This window comes from Pholis gunnellus (assembly GCF_910591455.1).
Source record: "Pholis gunnellus genome assembly, chromosome: 9".
Taxonomy (NCBI): Eukaryota; Metazoa; Chordata; class Actinopteri; order Perciformes; family Pholidae; genus Pholis; species Pholis gunnellus.
In genome coordinates this window covers 12174623-12198548 of record NC_136535.1, presented here as the reverse complement: position 1 = coordinate 12198548, position 23926 = coordinate 12174623, and the positions used below count along the sequence as shown (strand labels likewise).

Below are 23926 nucleotides of genomic sequence, written 5' to 3'. Positions count from 1 at the left end.
GAAATGACGGCCCTGAAACCTGCACCTACGGAGTACATTGTCTTCAGCCCGTCTTTACTCGACAGTCAAGATATTGAAGGTCCACGCAACACGTCTAGTTTCAGAGTATTGAGGAATACATACCGTGACAAATGTTACACCAGCAGCATAGTGTCCAGCCACCTAAGTACGGAGCATGTGACGGCCGTCAGAGGATGATTGGGGATGAGAAGGTTGCCGACACTGACTTCTCTCAGCAGAGCTACTGATGTTTTCAAAGGACCAAGCAGTGTACTAAGTATGTTTACCAAGTTTAGATTGTGAACATGTAATAGATCTTTGCTGAGCCCCTTTAGTCTTATCTTAAGCGTGTATGAGATTACAAGATCAGAAGAACTCCCTCAAAGCTTTCAAAAAGTCTTCTGTATTTGGAGTCTGTGAAGACGTATGGAACGGAAACGACAAATAATCCATCCATGGCCAGCAACTAAAGCACCATTAATTGGTAATCCGCCAAATCAACTTTAATTAAAGATTGAGTTAGTGTTCCAGCAAATCATTTCCAAATACTACATTAACTGTACTTTTAGCTCTGTTTTTGGTCTCCACCGACTCCTGAGAGGAGTATCCGGCTCTGTGGCGGCGAAATGCTGCATTCTGTTCACCAGGGAGTCGCCGTCCGAGCAGGTCGGGCACAGCAGGTTTACCTTTTCCTTTTTAAATAGAGAAAGAGCGTCAGCCAGAACATTTTAGCGTTGGGGTCGGTAACGCCAAAGCAACGAGCTGAAAGACTCTGTGAGTTTATCACTACGAGCGACTCCGCTTCCATACATGTTGTGTCACTTGATCCATTAATAAAAACGTATTGATTAGTACAGTGTTAATCATTTCAGTCATTAATCAAGTAGAAATCTATATTATTCTAATCTTTATTAATATTTCCAGCCTCTCAAATGTGTTGATTGGTAGTTTTTCCTGTTTTGTGTCTTGAATATCTTCCACTTATGATCTAACGATTGGAAGAAACGAGCTCTTTAAAGACTTCCTCTGGGGTTCTGGGAACTTGTGGTTTCTTTTTCAGTTGATAAACATAAAAGTGATGTTTTGTCACATCTTATCTTTAATGTGCTTGCTGTTAATTGCAGTTAACTGTATTTCATATAAAGCTTTCTGATGGTACAGTGTAAAATACACAATGCTAGCTATAATTGTAAATACAGACTACAGGATTGTTGTCGTTCTTTCAGTTCATTAAAGAAATGCCTGCAGATGAGAGATAAAAGTGAAACATTTTTCACACTTGTGTTTTTCAGAATGAGCCTTAGAGCCACGATTTTGACCCATAACAAAGCAGACGTAAACATCTTTTAACGGCTTAAAAGAATAAAGTTGCTGCAAATAACCTTATCACAGACATATATCACGGCAAGAAAATAGCTCTTCATGCTCTTTAAAATTACCAGTGCTCCATTTTCATATTGCAGCAAGTCAATTTGTGATTAATCAATGATTCAGACTAAAACACCGCCTGGTTTTTGTAGCATTTAAGACACTATTCCATTATTTATGTGTTCTCCTCCGCGCTGAAACGGACTAATTACCCAAAAGAAGGACAAAGTGTGGACAGACACCCTGCTGGAGTCTTAAGTAGAATCCTGGCAACGGCCGCCGTGCATTTAGATCTTCTAATCAGTGCACTCTTGTGTCCTCGCTGATTTGAAATGAGAAAATGAGTGAAAACTGCTGCAGTCCCACAAATTATAGAGCGACATGATTAAAGGACTTTCCCAGCAGTACTACAATTCAGTGTTTTGTGCAATACTATTTTTTATTTTAAAAGCATAAATCGAAGAGTCAAGGAAAATGCAAGAAATATAAGTTTTTGAAAAGCTACTCAGTAGAATCAATTTACAAGTTTCTGCCCTTCTATGCCTGTGACTCTTTAAAATCAGTTGACTCCTGTTTAAACTTTGGCTGGCGTTGCTTGTTGTCAGCCCACCAGTTTTCTGTCTCTGGATATCCATTCCCCTTATAGAGAGCAACACATAATAATCATCTGTTCCACAAATACAGTAGCCATTTTGAGTGAGAATCATCTGATGCAGTTAAAATATAAACTAGTCCTGTCCAAAAAGGAATATCTGGATAGGTCGTTTAATATAGGAGGAGGAGGGTTGAAGTAGAGTAAGGCCTTAAGCTTTCTGTACTCAAAACATATATATATATATATATATATATATATATATAAAAGGGAATCCTTCTATCAGTTCCTGGTGTATTTATACTTCTTCTGAGAGAGCTGGTGGGTGACGGGACAACAGCTGTGTAACACTTAGACCTAATTGGTTTAGCTGAAGGCAGCGACGATGGTCTGTGCCCTGAGGAGCGCGCCTCTCTTCCTTCTCTGAAATGGCTTTAAAACAAAGGTGAGACCGTTTTCACCACGTTAGTGTTTCACAGCACAAGCCTGAGGGTCAAACCAGCTGCAACCTAATATGTGGGAGTTGATAAAAGTCTCTGACTCCCTTTTAACCAGCACATGCTGCGTTTTGATCATGCATACTGTATAAGCTGCAGCACAATCCAAAAGTTTTACTATTTATGCTCTTTGTGCTTTTGTGTAAACATAAAGAGACACAACCCAAATATCTGAAACAGTAAAGCAGTTGCATTTGATTTTTCAGATTTTGATTTAGCAATTACTGCTTTTTAAATTTTTATTTCAGCCATTTGATAACTGACAATATGAAACATGAATGTAAAGCTGGCTTTTTATGGACTACTTGTAGACGCCGTTTAACTCTCGATTTCCCAAGTTACAGAACTCTATTGATTCCACATAAATGAGTTAATTTGAGGTTTCAAACCAACAACACAGTATTATGCAGGGAAACATTGTGGTTTTACACGATAGTGATTTATTGAATAGTTCACAGCCCTCATGACCAGACACACAGTCGCCATGCCCATTACTACCAGGTCTGTCGGTCTACTACAGCATAATGCGATTGTCTCGTGAGTCGAAGCACAGTGGTCACATCACGATGTCTTCTTGTGTGCGACTTTTGTCTATCCTGTCTCCCTCCCTGCTTAAGCCAGCTTGGGCTGATAATAAGATTAGAGCGTAGAGAGAGGCGGCTTAGCGACCTGACCTAAGAAACGGTGATGGTTTTATCCGCGAGGCTGCTGCGGATGGACGCCACTGGGGGAAAGGAGTCTCTGGAGCAGAGAGGTTAAAGGGCAACACGCGCCAGAAATGTGCCTGTAACGACACCGTGTGCCTGAACACTCCGGAGTACATTCGTCCTCACAGCTCTCGCATGCATTTAAACGACTGTTGCACAAAATGACGTTTTTTATTTTGTCTGCACACAAACGCCCCCCACGTTTACCTCTCCATCCATAATCGCCTCCTCCACAACAAACACGACTTTCGCCTCCATCAGTGGCCTCATCCATCCACACCAATCAATGCTCTGTTGAACTGTGGCAGAATTAAAGGCTTAACCCCTTACTGCCGACAGTCCACACAGATCTTAACAAGCACAGATTTAGAGGAGGCAGTCAGATACGTATTGTGGAGTATTTGTTTACATGTAAAGTGTTTTTATAACCAGATAACACACTCCCTAGCCCCAACATGGTCCTGCAGTTCATTTGATTTATGTGATCCGTGAAGTTTAAACACATTAAATAAAAAGGACACCAGAGCAACCTTGACAAGTGGATTTTAAAGTTATTTCTCCATCCACCTTTCAAATTGGGTTCAAAATGAGATTCATCTATCCAACGATATTAATTAACACAAACATAGGGCTAGAGGATTCACATATCATTCATATCACATAATGATCTCACGTTATCATTTCATTTATCAGCTCGTTTCCGCGACACGTGTCCCTTGCTACCCGATCCATACGGCCTGCTGGGTCGGTACCGCTCATGGGCAACTCTACAGCGATGAGTAAGAAGAGAGACGTCACGCTCGTTAGCTTCTTCCATAAACAGCTCCGGAAACAAATGGTGGCTGTGTCCGAAATCAATGAAGGAAGTAGCTGTTCTAGCACTGGTATGGGATCTTCATGACATCAAATATTTCATCTTAAATATTTTGCCTCCTGCGATTTGAAAATTGCAGTCAGCCATCTTGGGATTTCAATAAAATGTCAATGAATTGTGCAGCCCTACTCAGTACTCACTAGTTTTCCATACTCTCTGTTACTGACACATTTAATTTATTGAGGCAGCGTATCATATCTCAATAAAATGAAATACACTTCATATTGCTGCTGATCAGACCGGAGTGTTCCATTCATTTACCTAGTTTGTTTCCGGGCCTCCACAAGTCAGTAAGACACCGGCGTTTTATCTTAATGTGGAGAAAAGTAAAGTAGCCCAAGAGGATTACACCAAATAAATCTCCTACGTGTGTCTCTGACCAGTCCACAGAGGCGGCACACAGTCCGTCTCAGGGGAGCTGCTATCTAAACACTGAAGGGAGCACTTTTACAAAAGCACAGTTAATAATGTATTCACAAGCAGACCCTCGAGAGGCCTTAAAAGCCTCCCTCGCTAAATCCATCATGTCGGGGTTTGGGAGCCATCAAATCCCTTTTACACTTTTGATATAATCCATGTTGATTACAGCCCTCTCACCTCGGTTCAATTACCGCCGCTCTCCATTGTGTTGGATGCGACTCGGCTTATCTCTCCTGTTGTGTACCATTGCTGTTTCTCTCTATATTGTGCCTCATTTTGTTTAATTTGTTGGAAATAGAAAGTGTGAAAGATTTGTGATTGTATAAATGAGATGGTCCATATGAGTCTTATGTTCTCTTTGTTGGGAAGCATGCTGAAGTGGAAACAACAGTCATCAGGCAGCATATTGAGTTTGGTGACCGTCCTCCAACCACAAGCCACCGGTTTGAGCCCCCGTGTCGGCAAACCTCCTTCCACACAACACTGAATCTTCACCGGCTCGCACGGCCGCTCTGCTGTTACTGACCCAGCACTTAGGCCGCGCTGGCAAGAGAACATTTCCCTACGGGGATCAATAAAATGTCACATTAGCGCGGTAATGCACAGCAGGGGAAGTAAGAGCAAGAGCGAAATGACTTGTACAATATCACTGCGCCACATTAATCATGCCTGTGATTTGCGAGCGTGCCAAACACACAATCTACAGCCCACTTGGCTCAGCGGTAAAACGTCACACATGGCTGTAGCTGGCTGGTAACGCGGACACTGCAGTACCATATGGTACTTTTTGTACCATAACTGCATAATAGTTGCTCTTATGGCATCTCATAATATTTTCAGCTGCCAACCCAGATGTTTCTGACTCCCAAGTCTAACCATTGCAGAAACGGATATCTGCTAACCTGGTTGGGAAAATATCTTTTTATTTCACTTTTATTGGGTAACCATGCAGCTGCGATTTTAGCTACTGTACGTGTGTGTTAATGTGCAGTTTGTTGCACTGAGGTAGCTGTACCAGCTGTGTCATTTGGGTGAAATGGGGGGGAAAAAGGTAAAGTAACCGTTGAAGATCCAATGTAACTGGGACATTGCGTCTGTATTTCGGTTGAGATCTTCAGACGTAATATTCAATTAACAGTTTTGAGCACCATTACTCCTCCATTGTATGGATGGCAAGTCTCACAGCAGATATCTGTTACGGTAAACATTAGGGCTCAGGCCACATTCAGTCCAACAAACGATTAACACAGCGATAACATTTCAGAGCAATAAAATCATTAATACAACATCACGTTATTAGGATATTTTGGGGTCTCCTAAGCTTTCAAAGTCATGGATCTCTCCGTCAAAATGGACTTGACCCCGTTAATGTGTCCTCGGAGTAAAGCGGAGAGCAGAGCAGCGGCTCAGGTGGGAGACATGACGGGCTAAGCTCTCTCCTCTGGTCTCTATTGCCTCACAGCTGCAGCGTTCACCTTTTAATGAGAACACCTTCACCTACTGTAGGTGGGCGTGTGGGTTCATGGGTGTGTATCAGGGGTGTTGGATGTAACGTACGGTGGAGATGAGAGCCAGCACGACTCTACTGACCATCTGAGCCCCGAGTCCTGATTTCATCGCAAAGCACTCAGCATCTCTAACTTTAAGGCTATTGTTCTTCTAAAGACGTCACATAATATAAAGGCTCCTCCCCCCCTGCTCTATTAGATGTGCAGTGAAGTCTATAATTAGGATTTTTTTTTTAAATATTGATTTCTCATATGTAATGGCTTCTGCACCAGGTAATGTTAATTATTAATAACCTCATCTCTGTGCTCAAGGTAAAGATGTACGGTGAACATGTACTTCACTGTAGTTTCAATGTGATCAAGACCTGGTTTAGAGTAGTAGACTCCAAAGGGACCATATTATATACACTATATTATATTATTAATTTAAAAAAAACAATCTTTACAATGCTGTGTTTTACTTTCTGAACTTAAATTGAAAACAGATTTTTTTTTAAATATTTTAAAATATTTTTATTGAGACAGATTTTCTTTCTCAATAAAAACTGTTTGGTATTTAGAAATAATTTGGAATAAAGAAAAATAGAAGCAGAGGTCTTATGAGTCCACAAATCCAGCCTTAAATGTATTTTCATCTCATGAAACACCTTAGTTTCATTTTTGAGTCTCAGGATATCAGATTTTTAAGATAGTTGCATGAACACATCGTTACATTAACGCTGGATCAAATTAATGTGTACTTTATAAAGCATCGTTTGTAGTGACAAACGCACAGAGATTTATCGTCCGACACCCCCTTAGCTTTAGTATTTCCGCTTATTGTTTTGGTTTCTGAACCCACAACTTTATGGTTTTACTTCATTCCCACCACTCTCAGCAGACAAAAGCTCTGAAAATCAGGTTTACAACAGATGGCTCAATCCATGAAAAGAACCCTGCTGAATCATATTGATTAGTAACCTCAAAGTAAGTTGTATGGATTTCACTTTATAAAATCTATACCATGGGCTTTGGGAGGAGCTCTGGCTGTGGGAACTGATGGTTTTTACACACGGGCACAAGACTAGACGAGAGTTTAGAGTGTCTGGTTAATTCTCTGTCCCTGTTAATGGCCTGAAATCAAAAGTTTGGCGTTTTTTAAATATACTTATTTGCTTTGAGTTGGATAAGAAGATTTGATACAACTCCCATAAGTGTTGGATAAACATGACGCTACATCCAGGATTTGGTTAGCTTAGCTGTCCCCCTTGGAAACAGCTAGCCCGACTGTCCAAAAAACCCCAAATATGCCTACTATCAGCTCTAAAGCTCACTAACAATATATATCTTGTGTGTTTTGGTTGTACAAAAGTGTTAAAATGACAATTGTTAGGCTACCAGACCGGTACTGATGACGGGTAAATACTGAAGGGTGTTGGCGTGTATGTCTCAACTGAAATTGCCAAACAGAAATCCCAAATTAGCTTTGAAGTAATTCAGAATCAGCGTCTCCATGACGCGTCCACCAAACAGCGCTCACAAGTACGCAGGCGACAGCCGTGACCGGACACATTATGTTTGCGTTCTCCGGCCGCCCGATCCATTCACGTGAACGCGTGATATTTCGGGAACAACTGTTGGGATTTCTTCAAATTTGACAAAAATGATGAACTGATGACAATTTAGTCGTCAAAAGTCACTGTGACCTCACAAAACCATGTTTTAACTCATGACTTAAAGAATGAATATGCTAACTATGAGCATTTCCCACAAATGTCCAACAGTATAAAGTGTTGACATTTTGGACAGACATGGATGTAAACCGCAACATGACTGGTTGGCGGAGGCACACAACCACGAGGCGGTAATTCCAGTTCTAACCGTAAAATGTCCAGCTGAGGGCTGCACGGTGGCGTAGTGGACAGCACTGTCACCTCGCAGCAAGAGGGGCTTCGGCATGTTCTCCCCGCGGGTTGTCTCCGGCTTCCTCCCGCAGTCCAAAGACATGCAACTTAGGTTAATTGAAGATTCTTAATCTTTCAGTGTCAATGGTTGTCTGGTTGTCTCTTGGATTGAGCTGTTTCAACCTGTTTCCAGTCTTTATGCTAAGCTAAGGTAACTGGCTGTGTTCTTCTACGAATATGAGAGTAGTATTGATCTCATCTAACTTGGCAAGAAAATAAATAAGTCAAACTACTCCTTTATAAACAGACAGTAACCAGACACCTAAAAACACACACAGGGAGCTGTTTAACGCTCCAGATGTTGCACGTTGATGCCAAAAGCACTCGTACGCTTCACCTCTCCCATGATGAACTCGGGAAGCATTAGAGTGTTTGATGTTGTTGTATACAGATTATAAGCCTCACGCTGTATCTCCTCTCTGATGAGAGCTCAGTGAAAATCTGAAATCAGATCACTCCACTTCTTAATTACAGCCTCGCTGCGTTGAGCCCTCCCCGTGTCCCACAGGCAGTGAAGCGGCGAGGCATCAGCCGCCGGGTGCGACCCTGGACGTGTGCGGCAGCGGCCATATCGGCCCTCGCTCTGTGACTCTGTCAGCGCAGCCCGCCGCGTGTTTGGTAACACATGACAGATCTGGGAGATAAAACAGCCGACCCTCGCCCCGCTGCCACACTAATGGTTTATAAATATCTTCTTCAAAGACCCGAGACTGTGTGAGGGGTGGCGGGGTGGATGTGGGCTCTGTCGTGGCGCAACATTGCAGACCCATTTAAGCTCTCAGTTTGCCTTTCATTCCCTGCCACGAGGACCCAGGAGCCGGCTGGAGAGGGAGGGGAAGGGAGTTAGGAAGAGCACTGTGGGGCTTGTGATGGACAGCTGGGATAAAAAGGGCCACTGGCATCGGCTACTTGTTGTTCAGCCGCTTCACTGTCAGACGGGTTTTTTCCCACAGCGTTGAATTAATACCCACATGTAAACTTTCCCCCCAACTTACTCAAAGAAGTTGCACCACAATAAGAGCCCTTGTTTTCCCACATAAACACCTATATCCCGTGTGTGTGTGTGTGTGCGTGTGTGTGTGTGTGTTCTCCCTCCTTCCCTCGCTCACTAGAAACCGGTTCCTCTGTTTCCTACTTTTCCTTTTAGCTCCGAGGGCACTGTAGTTACATGTGCTGGATGTTAGCGCTGTAAGATGACATGTTAGGCGTTCAGCATGAACACAAGCACGCACGCCTCCGTGGCTTTTACCTGCAGAATCGTGCATGCAAGAAAACACCATGACGTGAGATCAAACAGGAAGTGCGTTGAAAGGTTGATGAACTATCGTGGACTCCTTGAGGGAAAGTACACGAGACACATTCAGACAGTTGTGCTGTAACTAAATGTGTGGTCTCTGCTTTGTTTGTCAGGAAAGATGATTATTAAGAGGTTGTGATGGAAGTAATCGTATTTCTGATGATTTAATGTTCAGGAAATGAAGGTTATAAATAGTGTCAGCTATGAGAAACGTTTGCCTCATCCTTCCACTGTGGTGCAGGCAGAGACAACAGTGGGTCCGAGGCTGTGAGGAAATGAATAATCTGTGTTGTTCTTTTTTTATTTTGTTTCCTTGCGTTGTGTTTCTAATAATGGATTTGTTAGTTTATATTTGCTCTTCCCCATGAGTCTGCAGCAGTCTTCTACCGATCGAAGGACAAGTGTCTGTGATCGGTTATGATATCCTTAAAAAATGCAGGTTGGTGGCTGCAACTCAGAGGCCTAATCCAAAGTAGGCTAGCATCGTTTTATTGTTGATGATCAGCCTCTGTGTCAAGAAAACTGACCGCTTCAGGAGATTTTACAAGCCCTTCAAAATAAGAGGTTTCTCTTTATTCATCCTCAGGTCTCTCACAACTGCATGTGAATCACTAACAGAACCAGAAGCATATATGTTCACTTCATGTTCAGTACTCCTTACCAACCTAGATGCTAATGTTTTACCTTCTTTTTTCCTTTACTTCAGTCTCAAACTGAACCGTGGCCATAAAGTCAGTGACGCACAGAAATCCTTCCACGAAGTTCAGTAAAGCGGTTCTAGCGCTGATTTAAAGTGACACTTCCCTGTCATGAGTGGGCTGGTAGATCTCCTGTGTCCTGAAGGTGACACTGTAAACAACAAATACAAATGAGGTGTGCCCTCGTGTGTGTGTGCGTGTGCGTGTGGAAGCTGATGAGTTTGCGGCGGCAACCAGAGGGAGGTTGTGGGAGTTTGGAGCCATGTGTGCGAGGAGAATCAATTTAAACACAATCAAAAGTTAAGGGGGATTAAAGCGACTGTGATGAGATAGCACTCTCCAAATGGTTTAAAATAGCTGCAGAGATTACACTAATGTAATCCAATTTAAAGGAGCCTTCCCCAAATATTTATTATTGAAGCACCATCTGTTTGAAGCCTGTAGGGTTAGCCCAATAGGCGGTTTTATAGCAACAAGGCTATTTTGTTGTCCTATATTTCTCCTCATTCTGCCTGTCAAAAAGTCAGGCAATAACCCCGTTTTAGTTTTATTTATTTTTTGGCTCAGTCGTAATCTTTGTTCACGTCTGTCCTCATTCTGAATCAAACGAATCTGGAACACTTGTTCTTCACTTAATAAAAGCAAAACCGAAGGTCATCCAGCTATCATCAAGACTAATGAACGATTATAATGAGGACAAGAAATCTGACGCCTAAATAATTCATTATTATGTTTGTCTGTTTTTGCACAGCTCGGCGTTTATGGGGTCCTTTTTAAGACTTTGTTGTTCGCTGCTCTGACACAGATCCCATCTCAGCACAGACGAAACACGCCGGAGAGATCAGACGAGCATTGTTCCGCGCACATCAGCCGTGTTACTAACAAGAACACGGGATTGGTCAATATCGCAGAAAATGACATATGATAGTAAATACAAGGTCTGTAGAGGTATTATGACATGAAACACTTTCTGTAACTTCAAAGTTGAGACTTTTACAGCATCACTTGGACGCTGAAAAGTGCATCAGGCCTTTAACCTCTCGGCGCCGTCGTTGCTCTAGATTATCAGGACATTTGTAAAGCGGCAGTTCCACCCCATTGTATCGATGGAGAAAAGTGTAGGGGCAGAGGTGTAAATGGAGGGTAAATCTGAGCCTCAGCTAAAGCTTAAGCTGCAGTGAGGGACTCGCACGAGAGCGAGAGATGGGTGGAGGCAGAGATTACTCGGGGAGATAGAGTGGGGCTGGTTAAAGAGGATCACTTTATCTTCACACAGGCTCCCCGAGGGCATCGAGAGAGGGACTCACTTTTTTATCCTTCGTTCGATCACAACACAATCAGATGGCCTTGTTAGACATGCAAATCACACGTACTTCAGCAATAAACTAGACGCTCGTTTATTTTTGGATACACCTGCCCTAAACCCTCATTTACACCGCCAACCTGTGTTGCCTCAGTTTACGCTTAATTTATTGCTTCCTTGAGTCATATAGTCAGAGATTATTGGCGATAAGAAGATTTCCACTGTGCTTTTATCTGGGATCTCACATGAGTGTGCTGCTCTCTATGGGCGACTCACGGCACCACAGCAGACTCGCATGTGATCTGTTAATTGCGCCCCAGCTCCAGACGGGCATGACAGGCTCGACTCTTCTTTGATTAGTCTTTGCAGGTCAGTTCTTGGCCGTTTTAATTGCTGTTGCAGCGGAGACTACATCAATATCTCAAAGCCAGGAAGCCCTGCAGGAAAGAAAAACAACAAAAAACTACTGTTTATTTTAAAGAGAAGAATCCAATTAGCAGATACAAAGCGTGGCTAGGCTGAATGACCGCCTTTGGCAAAAATTAATTAGGACAGTTTACTGAGGCTACATAGCATATCTGCATCCTCTTTGTTGGCAACTTTTGATTTTCTTCTTGCTATTTGTTTTTTTTCCTGTTCTGAAGGATTTAAATTGACTTCATACCCACATCTTGAACCGCCTTTATCTGTCTGTGTCTGCAGCCAAACACACACACACACACACACACACACACACGTCCCAGATGGAGACAGCCACGGATTAGTGAAGATTTTCCTTCATTTATTAAACAAATGAATGACACAGTTTTGAGGATAAACCCGGTCAAAGAAGCACAAGAATAGTCTGGAGTGAGGAGACTATGGGGGCATTATCCGGCTTCATCATGGAATATCATTCATATGAAGAACTCTCATCAACCTACAGAAGAACCTGATCCCTTCTGATTGTGTCTCCAGTACACAATGCATGTTAATCGGCGTGCGACGTCTGCGCAGCACTTTATAGCATTTACTCTCATGTAGACACAATCGCAGCCTCATCCCAAGCATGGCCTTTTTCCCTCTGTGTCGTTACGTAATTGTTACAGCAGACGTACGCCGGTTCACAGCAATCACAATAGCTCCTGGAGATGAAATTGGAGCGCTAACAGGATTTGTGAGGAAAAAACTGTGTTTCAAATCTGGAAAAAAAAAAGATGGAGCTGCTATGTATTATGCATGAAAAGCAGGCGACTGCAGGAACGATGGTGATGATAAAGATATTAATCTCACGCAGGCATGTCCTGTGACATGAGGAAATGCTGGATATGAAGACATGTTTTATGATTAGAGGAATGGATTAATGTCTCACAGGCTTTGACATCTTCTCATGTGTAGATGATGAAAGCATTGCCATGGATTTTCACTATTCCAATTATGTGCCATCCATATGTTGTGTACACTATTACATGACTACAAAAAGCAGCACCTCTCTTAAACACTGTTTGTAGTCCGATTGCTCTGCAAAAACAAAGTATTCATTACCCACAGTGTGACCATAACATCTGTTGTGCTGGGGCAGGGTTGTAGGAAGGAAGACTAATTTGACTGCACTTTTAAAGAAAAGGTTATCGCACAGTATCCACTGTATAATTAGTAATTTTTATTAAGTATTTTTATTAAGTGCATCTTTTGCTCACATGTTGGATGCCTCATTTCAAACTCGTACCGTGCAGACTCCACAAGCGTCGCATGACATGAATGATTAAATGTAAAGCAAAGCGTTCTGCTAATCTTCGTTTATTGAATGTAAATGCTGTGGCCATGATGATGATGATGATGATGATGATGGTGATGGCAGTGACCATGTGTCAGATCATATCCATGTCCCGCTGAGCTCTTTTGCTCACGTGAGGTGACAGGATTTAGTCGGGGATTGTTTCGGGATTAGTCAGCAGGATTTACCAGATTCAGAGATTCAGAAAATAAGGGACAGGAGCTCCTCAGCGCCGGGGTCACTTTGTCCCGGGAGGAATAACAAAAGCACAGAGTCAACGCAGCGAACCTATAGGTCAAAAAACTAGTTTTTCCTTCTCTAGTGCCCTAAAATCACACATACACACTTTTCTACTCTTCGCATGTACACTCCGCAGCCCCACATCCAATCTCCTAATTCTCCTGCCTCTACGTGCTGTCCGCGTGGAAAAGAAGGTAGGCGTGACTGGCTGAACAGATGTGGAGATTTCATCTGGCCAGCCGTCCATGGATCATAACGCTCCCTCTCTTCCTCTGTGTATTCTCCTTTTATCCAAATATCCATCCGAGCACATGAAGGACACTTCTCACTGTGTTTTCTGCCGTGGAAGGATTTAGTGGCAAGAATACTATTTTCTTTGCCTCAATTGTTTTCTTTTCACCAATCAAACTGGAGACACGAGTGGACACCGACTGCGGGGATCAGCTGATCCAGCTTCCACTGTCTGGGTCGGGTGATTGGACACCCTGTGAGTTGGACATCTTGTCTTCTTCCATTCATTCCTTCCTTTTGTTGCTCATGTTCCCAATATGAAAATAATATTAAGCATTTTTCTTGTCAGTTGCTTTGTACTTTCTTGGAATTTGCAGGCATAAGTCCTTAAAGCCCACATGATTACGGTTATTTGTCTCATAATCCATTCACCTAAACTGCCCTCGCTTTACTTTCTGTCCTTAAGATAAGCTGAAATCAAATGTACTTGCTTTGTGTGTTGAGCGTTATTTGTGTCTGGAAAATAATTGAGAATGAAGTAATTTAGCAAACGGAATGTGACATGCAGACCAGTATAGTTTTGGAATACAATACTGTAAAAGCTAATGGTGAACCTTAGGAAACGTCTACGTCCTCTGCAGCTAAATGAACCATTTATTATCTGTAAAATGCATGGATATAAAGATGTACTTTATCAGATCATCATCCAATTCAAATGCAGCTTTATTTAAATGTGCAACTGAAGCACGTGTCTTCTTAAGTCTCCTTTGGCTGCTTCCATATGATGTGATAAGTCTGCCCTCCTTGGTTTCGGGTCGCTGAACGTACAGAAGCAAAAAGAACAACATGTCAAGATGTCAAAGGGCAGTCGACTGACCCTGAGGTTGTTGGTGGTTAGAACTGATCCGATTGGCTGATGACACAGTTAGGAATTTCATTTGAGTTATTGTTTTTTCTCCAATTTACAATGTTGCGTTATGTTTTTCTTCTGTCTGATCAGTTTTGTACAAATGCACACATTCCAACAAAGACATCTACAGTAAACTTCCATGTCATTAATTAGGTTTGTTTTTGCAATATTTCATTTGATTTTGAAAAGGAATACACGTAACACACGTGAGGATTAGCTGCTTTTCTTAAACTGATTGTTTTATCTAAAAAAACTAAAATAAACACAAACAAACATTTCTATCCATACGATTGAAGCATGACCCAGGATGAGCTCAGTGATTAACCGTTTCTGTTGTTGTTGTTGTTGTTCCAGGTGACACCAAGGAGGTGGAGATCCCCAGAGGACAGATGGAGGTGGTCAAGGGCCAGATGGTGGTGTTACATGCCTGGTACAGCCCCATCTCAGACATTTCCAAAAACTCTGTGGTTTGGCTCTTCACGGGAAAAGAATCCAAGCAGGTGAGAAGGTCAAAGCATCAGTCTGCAGTGATCTGCTGTTAAGCTGACCCTGCTCTGACCTTTGGAGGAAGGAAAGGAGAGCCTCTTTAAAGGGTTTAATATAAAGAACGGTGTGTTTGCTGATCCTACTACTACTATCATGGAAGTCTTATACCTTCAAAACAAAGACATATGACAGTTAAAAACAATGAATGGACAACTATTTAGACGATTGATTGATTGTTTAAGTTGTTGCCAGAGATCTCTCTGGTTTAGCTTTACCAATGTGAAGATCTGCTTTCCTGTTTTCTATCATTTTAATTTAAAATAGCTTTGAGTTTAAACTATTAGTAAGATTTTTCACCTGCCATTTTTGGGGGGATAGATTCATTGAGAAAATAATTGGCAAATTGGTAAAGAACGTAATTGTTGGTTGCAGCCTTGCAAAGAGTAGCAAAGCTATTTTAGTAACCTTTTATGTACTATCAATTAAAAAATGTGTTTGAGGAATTCTTATTTATGAACAAGGCCAAGTACTACGAGGCATATGTTGCCTCTGAATTTTACGTCATTTTGTTCTGCATGACATATGCAGTATATATGCTGATCAACCCAGTGATCTGTAGAGATTAGATTTATTGCCAGCACTGCTGATATCTAATTCATAGTGGCCGGAAAGACGGATGTCATTCAGGAAAGGATGCCACTAATGACATTTCATCTCTTTTAAGTGCACCTCCTAAACGTGACACGAATTGCTGGTGAAACTGTACATATTTGCACGTGTGTGTGTGTGTGTGTCAGTCAGAGTGTGTAGGGTCTTTTGCATGATTAATATAATCTAAACAATTTCAGTGTCTGACGCCTGCAAGCTTATCTCAAACAGAAAATCAGGCTAAAATTCCACATCCACCATCTGTACGTCAGGATTATCTTCATGAAGGACGTTGATGTCTGTTATATGGTTAATCTGCACATCTTAATATGGCCACAAACAAATACATGTATACATATTTCACTCAAATGAGAGAAAAGTCTCTCTAGCACCTTCTTTTAAGAATGTGTTGTATTTCATAAAAAGTGTCAGACTCAGAAATGTTGATCTAGTTATGAGTATTAATAATTAACAGGGCCAATGATGCTATGTGCAGTGTCACCATTGGATGTGTTTCTTTCGGTTCAGGTGATAAACTTCAGCGCAGGCGAAGTCGGCCACGGCCAGAACGAGTTCACCAAAAGAGTGGGCTTCAGTGCGGCCATGCCCTCAGCCAACCTCTCCATCTACATCAACAACACCCAGGAGTCGGACTCCGGGCAGTACTTATGCTCTGTCATCATCCCCGGCAGTTCTGGCATTTTCGGACAAATGCACCTAAATGTCAAAGGTAATGGACCACATCGTCAGAGGAACTTCAAAGGTCAGATTTAATCAGAGCGGTCCGTGACACACGGCTCACACAGTTTCCTTGGATTGGGGGAAATTCAGGCAAAGTAAATACTTTAAAGGATTCTGGATCGGACCGGTCTGTTAAATATGTATTTATGAAAGCAAGCAATGTCCAAATATTATTCATCTGCTGTTTAGGGATTCACTTGGCTCTGAAGTCATTATGTCATCCTCCAGCAACAGCTGGAAACAATGTGGGATCAAAACTTCTTTCTTAATTTTATGCAATAGGGCTGCAGCCCGGGAAAAAAAAAATCTCCACTTTGTTTGCAGTGGAATAAAGCCTTATGTACAAGTTAATTATACGCTTATTGATACTGTGTTCTTATGTTAACACTCTGTCCGTCTATCTGTCTGTCTGTCTGTGTGACTGACTGTCTCTCTCGACAGTCCCTCCTTCTCCCCCAGTGTGCACCATGACAGGAAACTCAGTGGTGAAGGGCAACGTGACTCTGAGCTGTAAGTCCAGTCATGGAAAACCCGTCCCGCAGTACAAATGGACCAAGGCTGCACCCATGTCGGAGGTCTTCTTCGCCCCAATGCAGAGTGAGTATTTTCTCAGCACATTGGTCAGTTCATCCAAATTACAAAAAAAACCACATTTACTTACAGTGCTTTGAGTCGTATCTATTGGTATAGTTTTATTTGCACAGGTTGTGATATCCCTGCAGTCATCCAGATATAATGTAGGGTTGTGTTGCTTGCAGCATTAAAACATGTAATTCAACTAATTTTTCTTACTTTTTTCTGTCATAGAAATAGTCCCTACAAAAACGGCTCGTTTAAATCCCCTCATTACCACACTATCACAGCAATTAAGCTTAACGAGCAGCAAGCTGTGGTGTAGGGCGTGATTTATTCCCCCTGGGTTTTGACTATCAGACTAAATGCTGGTTCCCTTAGACCACACAGACTACTTATGGCTGAACAAATGTACTTTTACCTCTTCTGCATGAAAGCACTTTAAATGCGCACAAAGGCAGATTTTAAAGAATTGCAATTTTCATTCGTTTTTTGGGTTGAAGAACGCTTGCACAACAACTGCGGCAAATCTTACAGCTCATTGTGTCCTGTTCAGGCAAGCTTGTTAGTCACATTTCTACCCGATTAATTGGGTTGTTTTTTGGAGAGAAAAGGCGGTCTTTAGTCAGGTTATTGCCAGCCAGCCTCATTTCCTCGTTAACATAGATGTGTGTCAAACAGAAGCAAAAATAATCTAGAGATTATCTGTGAGCCTGTTTATGTGCAGGTCTAAATGTCACGCACCTTCCTGCTGTCCCTAACACCTTACATGCAGATGGACACATTCTCCAGTGGGCTTTCCTCATAGATGCACTAAGGACAATCCTTGGTCAGGCCATAACATACGCCACAAAATCCTCTTTACAGATTGAGACAACTCAAACCCCAGCATGCTCCTCTCCCAGTGTGCATGCTGTGCTCCTGCATGCTTCCATTGTTGCATTATTTGGGAGATGTTTGTTTCCAGATGACGCTGCAAAGAGAGCACCATCTGTTTATGAACAACGGCGGGACTTAGCCTGATTGATTGAGTATTGACTTAACTGCTTTGATCTTTGGCCCTTTATCTCTTTATGGCAGAAAAGTCCTGAGACTCAAAACATGAAAACTACTTCCTCTGATTGACCCAGGGGTTTTTTGTAATGCAGTACACACACGCCCATGTGCGTCTTCACCCTCTTACATGCCATGGACACTTGAGTTCAAACCCATCTTTTTATCCGCCCTCGCTGATGTATGCTCTCTCTGTGACTCTGCATGACTCTCATCTCTTTCAACAATCTCTCTCTCTCTCTGTTTTCCCTCTCTGCTGATCCTCTCTCGGCACTTCTCATTTCCTGTTGACCTTGGTACCTAATCTAACAAGCCCCATGTCATTACTTGATCAACCCCTCTAAGAGGCATAAGTTGGATTTGGGACTTGACTCCATCCCCCCTCCCCATCCTGTTTGCACCACTCCTTCCCTACCTCTCATTAATGCTCATTCACTCTCTCTTTGCCATCTTTCCTTCTGCAAAAAGAATGGAGAGCCTGTCCCCAGCCCATGCTTGTCCTTGGGTTCATGGGTAAGGGTTTTCACTCACACATTTTCCACTTATCTCCCTGAACTCCCATCCCACCTCCCGGCTGTGACATCCCGAGGAGTCAACATGTCACTCCTCAAATCACAGCCACTGAGCTGTAGACGGAAAACAAATCAATCCAATTTGTATGAATGCTTATAGGATTAAATAAAAAAATAAAAAGATTATGATTAACATCCAAAAAGAAAAAAAAAGCTGAGCCTAGCTGTCAAACCATGTAAAAGTTCTTAAATCTTAAACATTTACTATCTCCTTGCACATTCATTGATTAAAGAATGTGGATGTTAAAACTCTCAAGGAATAGCAGCAGTTCATCCCCGCTGTAATCTGAAACAGCTGTTTCATATTGCAAATAAAAATCCATAATGAAAATAATATGAGACTTGAACATTAAAAGAAGGGTTGAATTTGTTCTTAATATTTGTGGTATGTGTGTTGTGTTAGAATTAGCTGTCGTCCCATTCAGTCATCCTTTTTCAACCAGAGGACATAATAAGATAATAAAAGTACAAGTCCATCGTATATGGCTGAAACTATCAGTTTATTGGTGACAGAAAATAATAACTCAAAGGAACAGTTTGACATTTTGGAAAAAAGGCTAATTTCTTGCTGAGAGTTAACTGGTTGGATTAGAATTAGAGCATCAATACCACTCATGTATGTACAGTACATACAGCGAGCTAAATTAAATGAGAGAAATTGGTACCGCATTCTGTTTTTTGTGAGTGGTCTTTTACATTAATCATGAAAACTAATCCACCGCAGCTCGGAACGTTTGGGTGTCACGTGAGGCAGCAGACTCCACCGTGAGCTTCATATACGTTAATCACGCGTCATGTGTCGGTGACCTTGCAGCGTCAGCGGCGTCATTATGAGCAACGCCCCCGTCATGATATGAGGTAGCACCCTCTGTATCCGATCGCTGCGCAGGCTTGAACCCGCTCCAAGCTCCGAGTCAGCTGATTTTGGTCCAGCTGCTTATCTGTCACAATTGGGTTTTGGTTCTTCACAGCTGGTTTTTCGAGCCAGAGGATTAAATAATCGGACAGGGATAAGTGCATATCACTCTCATCTGCCACTGTTTTATTTGGCACCCACTTTTGTTTTGATATCTGAGGCACGATTTTAATACTCTGGTCAAAAAGGTTAACAATAAAGTGATGATCTGTTTATGAATACCAGCTACTTTCACTTTTAATCATTTTAGGGTGCGATTACACTTACTAATCAGACCAACACAGACGGGTAATGCTCATCAGCAGCAAATTATAACGAATACTTTCTGACTTTTTCATTGTAGAGATTTACTGCACTTCTACTGGTGGCAGTGCTTTGTGTGTGCACCTGCCTACTTTAACCTTGCTCCTGGTGGTGCGGTGGCAGATGGTGCAGAAAAAAAACAAGAAGCTCAATCCACCCAACACCCAAACTTTGGCCACAATGATTGTTCAGGATGTTGTGGTCTCTTGCATTAAAATGTTGCTCGATGGCACAACGTGAACCTTGACTTTTCGTCCGGGATGATTTGAGTGATTGACTCAGAGTGTGCCAGACGTGCACGGACACGGACGCCAACCCACCCAAACAACACATAAGAAGGGTGATCCCGCAAAACAGGCGCACACCCAACCTCATTTTCCTCACGTTCCCCACGAAAGCAAAAAACACACATCGCATGAAGACATGCTGGGATGTGACGTCTACGATTGGATTTGAGAGGATTTGTTGCGATAAGTCCCTCATAAAGCTTGTTTATTTCTCGCAGCCTGTGTTTGCATCAACGCAGCATTTGAAAGCCACGTGTGCTAAGAGGAACAGATTGTGTTGAATGGAAATACCCAGTTGAGACAGATGCACACACACACACACTTACTGCTGTGCCATAACCTTGGAGTGAGAAGATATTAAAACTGCTGACCAACATTATTGTGTAGCGGAATCCTCTGCAGGGAACCCATCCCAAACTACATACTGTACGTACTGGATGTGGGCCAATGGTGGATTCAATTCTGGATTATTAGCAGTAACTAATGACTCAACATCGCCATGATATGTTGCACACATTGATGGTATAATGATACAGATGACTCTGTTTTACACAATACATAATTATATCTGTAAATTAATAGGAAAATATAATCATTTTTCAATAAGTGAATTAGGAATCAGTGTGTTTATTTAATGCATTTTGCACAGCGCGACTCTTAGAGGTGGACAAAAACAGCAGACACACTGCTATACTAAAGAATATATTAATTTATTCACCACAAAAGGAGCAAAACGAGCCAAACCAATAGATGGGAGGAATCGGTAAAGTCAGTTGTGTTTGAGTGGAAATGTGCTGCAACAAAAGAAAGGAACCAACAGCTACCACATAAAGATGTGCGGTGAGAGGAGATCTGCCCACTAACGACAGACTGCTGCTGCTCTGGCTCACATGCATGAGGCACACCAGGTGTGTCCAATCACACTGATTACTCCCCCAAAGGTCTGCAGGCCTGGAGACAGAGAGCGCACCGAACGCACCAAGCAGAGGGGTCGTCACAATTCTATATTATATTATTAACAAACACGCCAACATGCAGATGTACCCGAGTCAAAATGTTAATCCAACACAGCCAAAAACTAGCTGAACTCTCAAAAAGAAAAAAAAACGTATTTAATTTCCTGTATAAACAATAAGAGGTTTCGATATAATCTTCACAGCACACTTGCAGTAAAGTTGTGTGTGTTACTTTTGCAAAGTAGCTCCCTAGTGTGTGATATTGTGGCGTAGTCGACTTGTATAATTTTCTAGTTTTACTAAGCCCTCTTGCACAGATCACATAAATATATGATTGGGACTTGTGTGTAACTGTGCGCTTGTTTCGCAGACGAGCGACACGGCACCCTGAGGCTGAGCAACCTCACTAAGAGCATGTCGGGGAAGTACATATGCCGAGCCAGCAACACCGCCGGCTCCGACAGCTGCTCCATTAACCTGGAGGTTATCACCTGTAAGCACACAGTATTTCTACTCCGCTACACACCCGTGTATTCATCACACAGCTGTGACTCCCATTCGGTGTTAACCCCCGATCTGTGATGCGTCTCCCAGCTTCCAATGCAGTCATGATTGCAGCGGCTACACTGGGGTCGATAGTGGGACTGGTGGCCATGGGGCTCTTCCTCATATTCGTACTGAGAAGGAGAGGGGACACTGAGGAGGAGATGGCCAACGAGATCAAGTGAGAGTTTTAACTATACGCTGTAGGGTGGGCACTTTATTAGGTACACCTGTACAATCGAATGCAATTTAATACAACAATAACCTTCACCAAGTTTATTAGGTTCTGTTCTTTTGGTGACATTGAGATGTGTAAAGGTTAAAGGTGTTGCTGTACTGGACTACATTATACGGAGAGGTTGTTTATTTTGTCCTCTATTTACATACATGAGTGGGGCAGAATATTAGAAATACCTCTGGATCTAAGATAAAACAGATGTAACACATTTATGACGGTGGCATCGTAGAAGTACTTTGAGGCAGTACAGGTGTATTCGATTGTACAAGTGTACCTAATAAAGTGGACTGTGTGTGTGTGTGTGTGTGCTATACAAGTTGTTTATTTGCAGCGCTGGAAAGACAATCAAAATGTACATTTACTCAAGTGATATATGGACGTTTTGAGATACTTGCACTTTACTTGAGTACTGCATTTCTATGTTTTTCTATATTAGAAGGCAAAAAAGAAAGAAGGAAGTGAAGTGTCTGTACTCATTGCCATCATATTAAAATAACTTTATTTCTTGAGGGCACCACCAGACAGACGCGTCGAGCCATTGAATTCAATAATAAGTAGGGCGAGCACTCACACGGTTCCCTTTTTGCATTGTTCCCTTTTTTAAATCAAAAGCAGCAGTCTATGCCTCTACATTTATTAATTATGCTGTGGAGTTGATAAGATTTTTTTATTTATTAGTACTTTTACTTTTGATAGTTCCTTTTGTTGACAATACATTTACACACAGCACTTCTATTTAAAAGTATATTTATTGTGCTATAACTAGTTTTACTTGTAGTATCAAAATATTTTGCTCTCATATTGTGTATTCTGTAATAAATACTGTATGAGGTAATTCTGAAATCTACAAAAAAGTGCTTTTTTCTCAGAACTCGATGCGAGTGTAAAACACTGAAGCTGAATGTGTGTCGCCCTGTTTCCTCGTTGTCATTTTTTGATTTGATTCATTGTCATTAATAAATTAATTCTTGTTGCTTTGCTCTCGGTGTCACAGGGAGGACGCTCAGGCGCCAAAGCGAGTGTCATGGGCGAAGAGCAACACCGGCTCGGACATCATATCCAAGAACGGCACGCTGTCCTCCATCGCCACCAGTCCGCAGCCCCGAGACCCCCTCCCGCCCAACTTCCACTACCCGTACTCGCCCACGTCGGCGTCGGACACCGGCTCGGTGATCAACGCCTACCAGCTGCGGCCCGGAGAAGCCAGCACGCTACAGGGGCTTCCCGGTTACAACACGGGGGGCACCCCGTCGCGCAAACACAAGCGACCCCCCAGCACAAACGGGGGGCCCCCGCAGCTCCTGAGGAGCCCCGTGGTCGCCATCCCCAACAGGACTGAGGGGGCTCAGCCACAGGTGCCCCCCCCACTCACTGTGTCCCCACAGATCAGCTCCTCCACTCTGACGCGCATGGGAGCTGTAGCCGTCATGGTGCCTGCTCAGAGCCAAGCCGGCTCCCTGGTGTAGGACAGCGGCTCCGCATGGAGGGACAGAATGCCTTGAAATGGAAAAGCACCTTCTCCACCAACGCCTGAGGAGAAGAAGACGCCTCGCAGGGCCCCTTCGGTTTGCTCATTTCAGTTTTTTTCTTTTTGTAAGAAATATATTTTTATTCCCACTCTTTTAAAGAGACTTTCAAAAAAGGATATCCAATAACGTTATGATTTTTTTTCTGCAATATAAATAAAACTCTGAGAGAGTTGTTTGAACTGAACACAGTGTGTCTGGATGCTGTCAAACCATAACGAACAGCTAGTTTAGAGTTGTTGCAGTTCCTGCTAAACAGTTGTGCTTTGGACATTTATATAACTAAATATATATATATATATATACACTTTTATATTTCCATCCGTGTGGCTGTGTAAGGATCACTCTTCAGTCACTTCTCTCAGGCTAACTGCACTAGTTCAAAATCACAGTTCAGGTATTTCACCTTTTATTTTGTCGCTTTCTTTTGACCCACTTCTGTTCACGTAGAGGTTGTCCGTCTGGTTCCATGACGTCGATGTCTGCTGAGAGAACATTTAGGAGTCTGTTGCCTGTTACGGTAGTTGGAATGTAACCGAAAATAGTGTTGAAGTTAATGGTTTCTTACTATTCTGTTCAAAGGTGCTTGGTATAACACGATATAATTACTGTAAACATGCAAGGCCATTATTCGCTGGGATGATATTAGACCAACCCTCCTGCTGAAGATGGTCTGTGGTTTTCTTGTAAGTATACTATAATGTGTTGGTGAGTTATTGAGGCTGAAAGGCTACATGTAG

General features: G+C 42.4%; 1 protein-coding gene across 1 annotated transcript in view; it reads left to right on the top strand.

Moving 5' to 3' along the window:
- The window catches only part of esamb (endothelial cell adhesion molecule b), a gene marked incomplete at both ends in the record, with an annotated part of 33564 nt that extends 10438 nt beyond the window's left edge, over window positions 1-23126 (top strand). The window contains 7 exons of the mRNA XM_079165857.1: window positions 14699-14844; window positions 16007-16208; window positions 16661-16816; window positions 18314-18358; window positions 21250-21372; window positions 21474-21603; window positions 22655-23126. Coding sequence (XP_079021983.1) covers window positions 14699-14844; window positions 16007-16208; window positions 16661-16816; window positions 18314-18358; window positions 21250-21372; window positions 21474-21603; window positions 22655-23126 — 1274 coding nt within the window. The remainder of the gene's footprint in view (window positions 1-14698; window positions 14845-16006; window positions 16209-16660; window positions 16817-18313; window positions 18359-21249; window positions 21373-21473; window positions 21604-22654) is intronic.
- Between the last annotated feature and the right edge of the window lie 800 nt (window positions 23127-23926).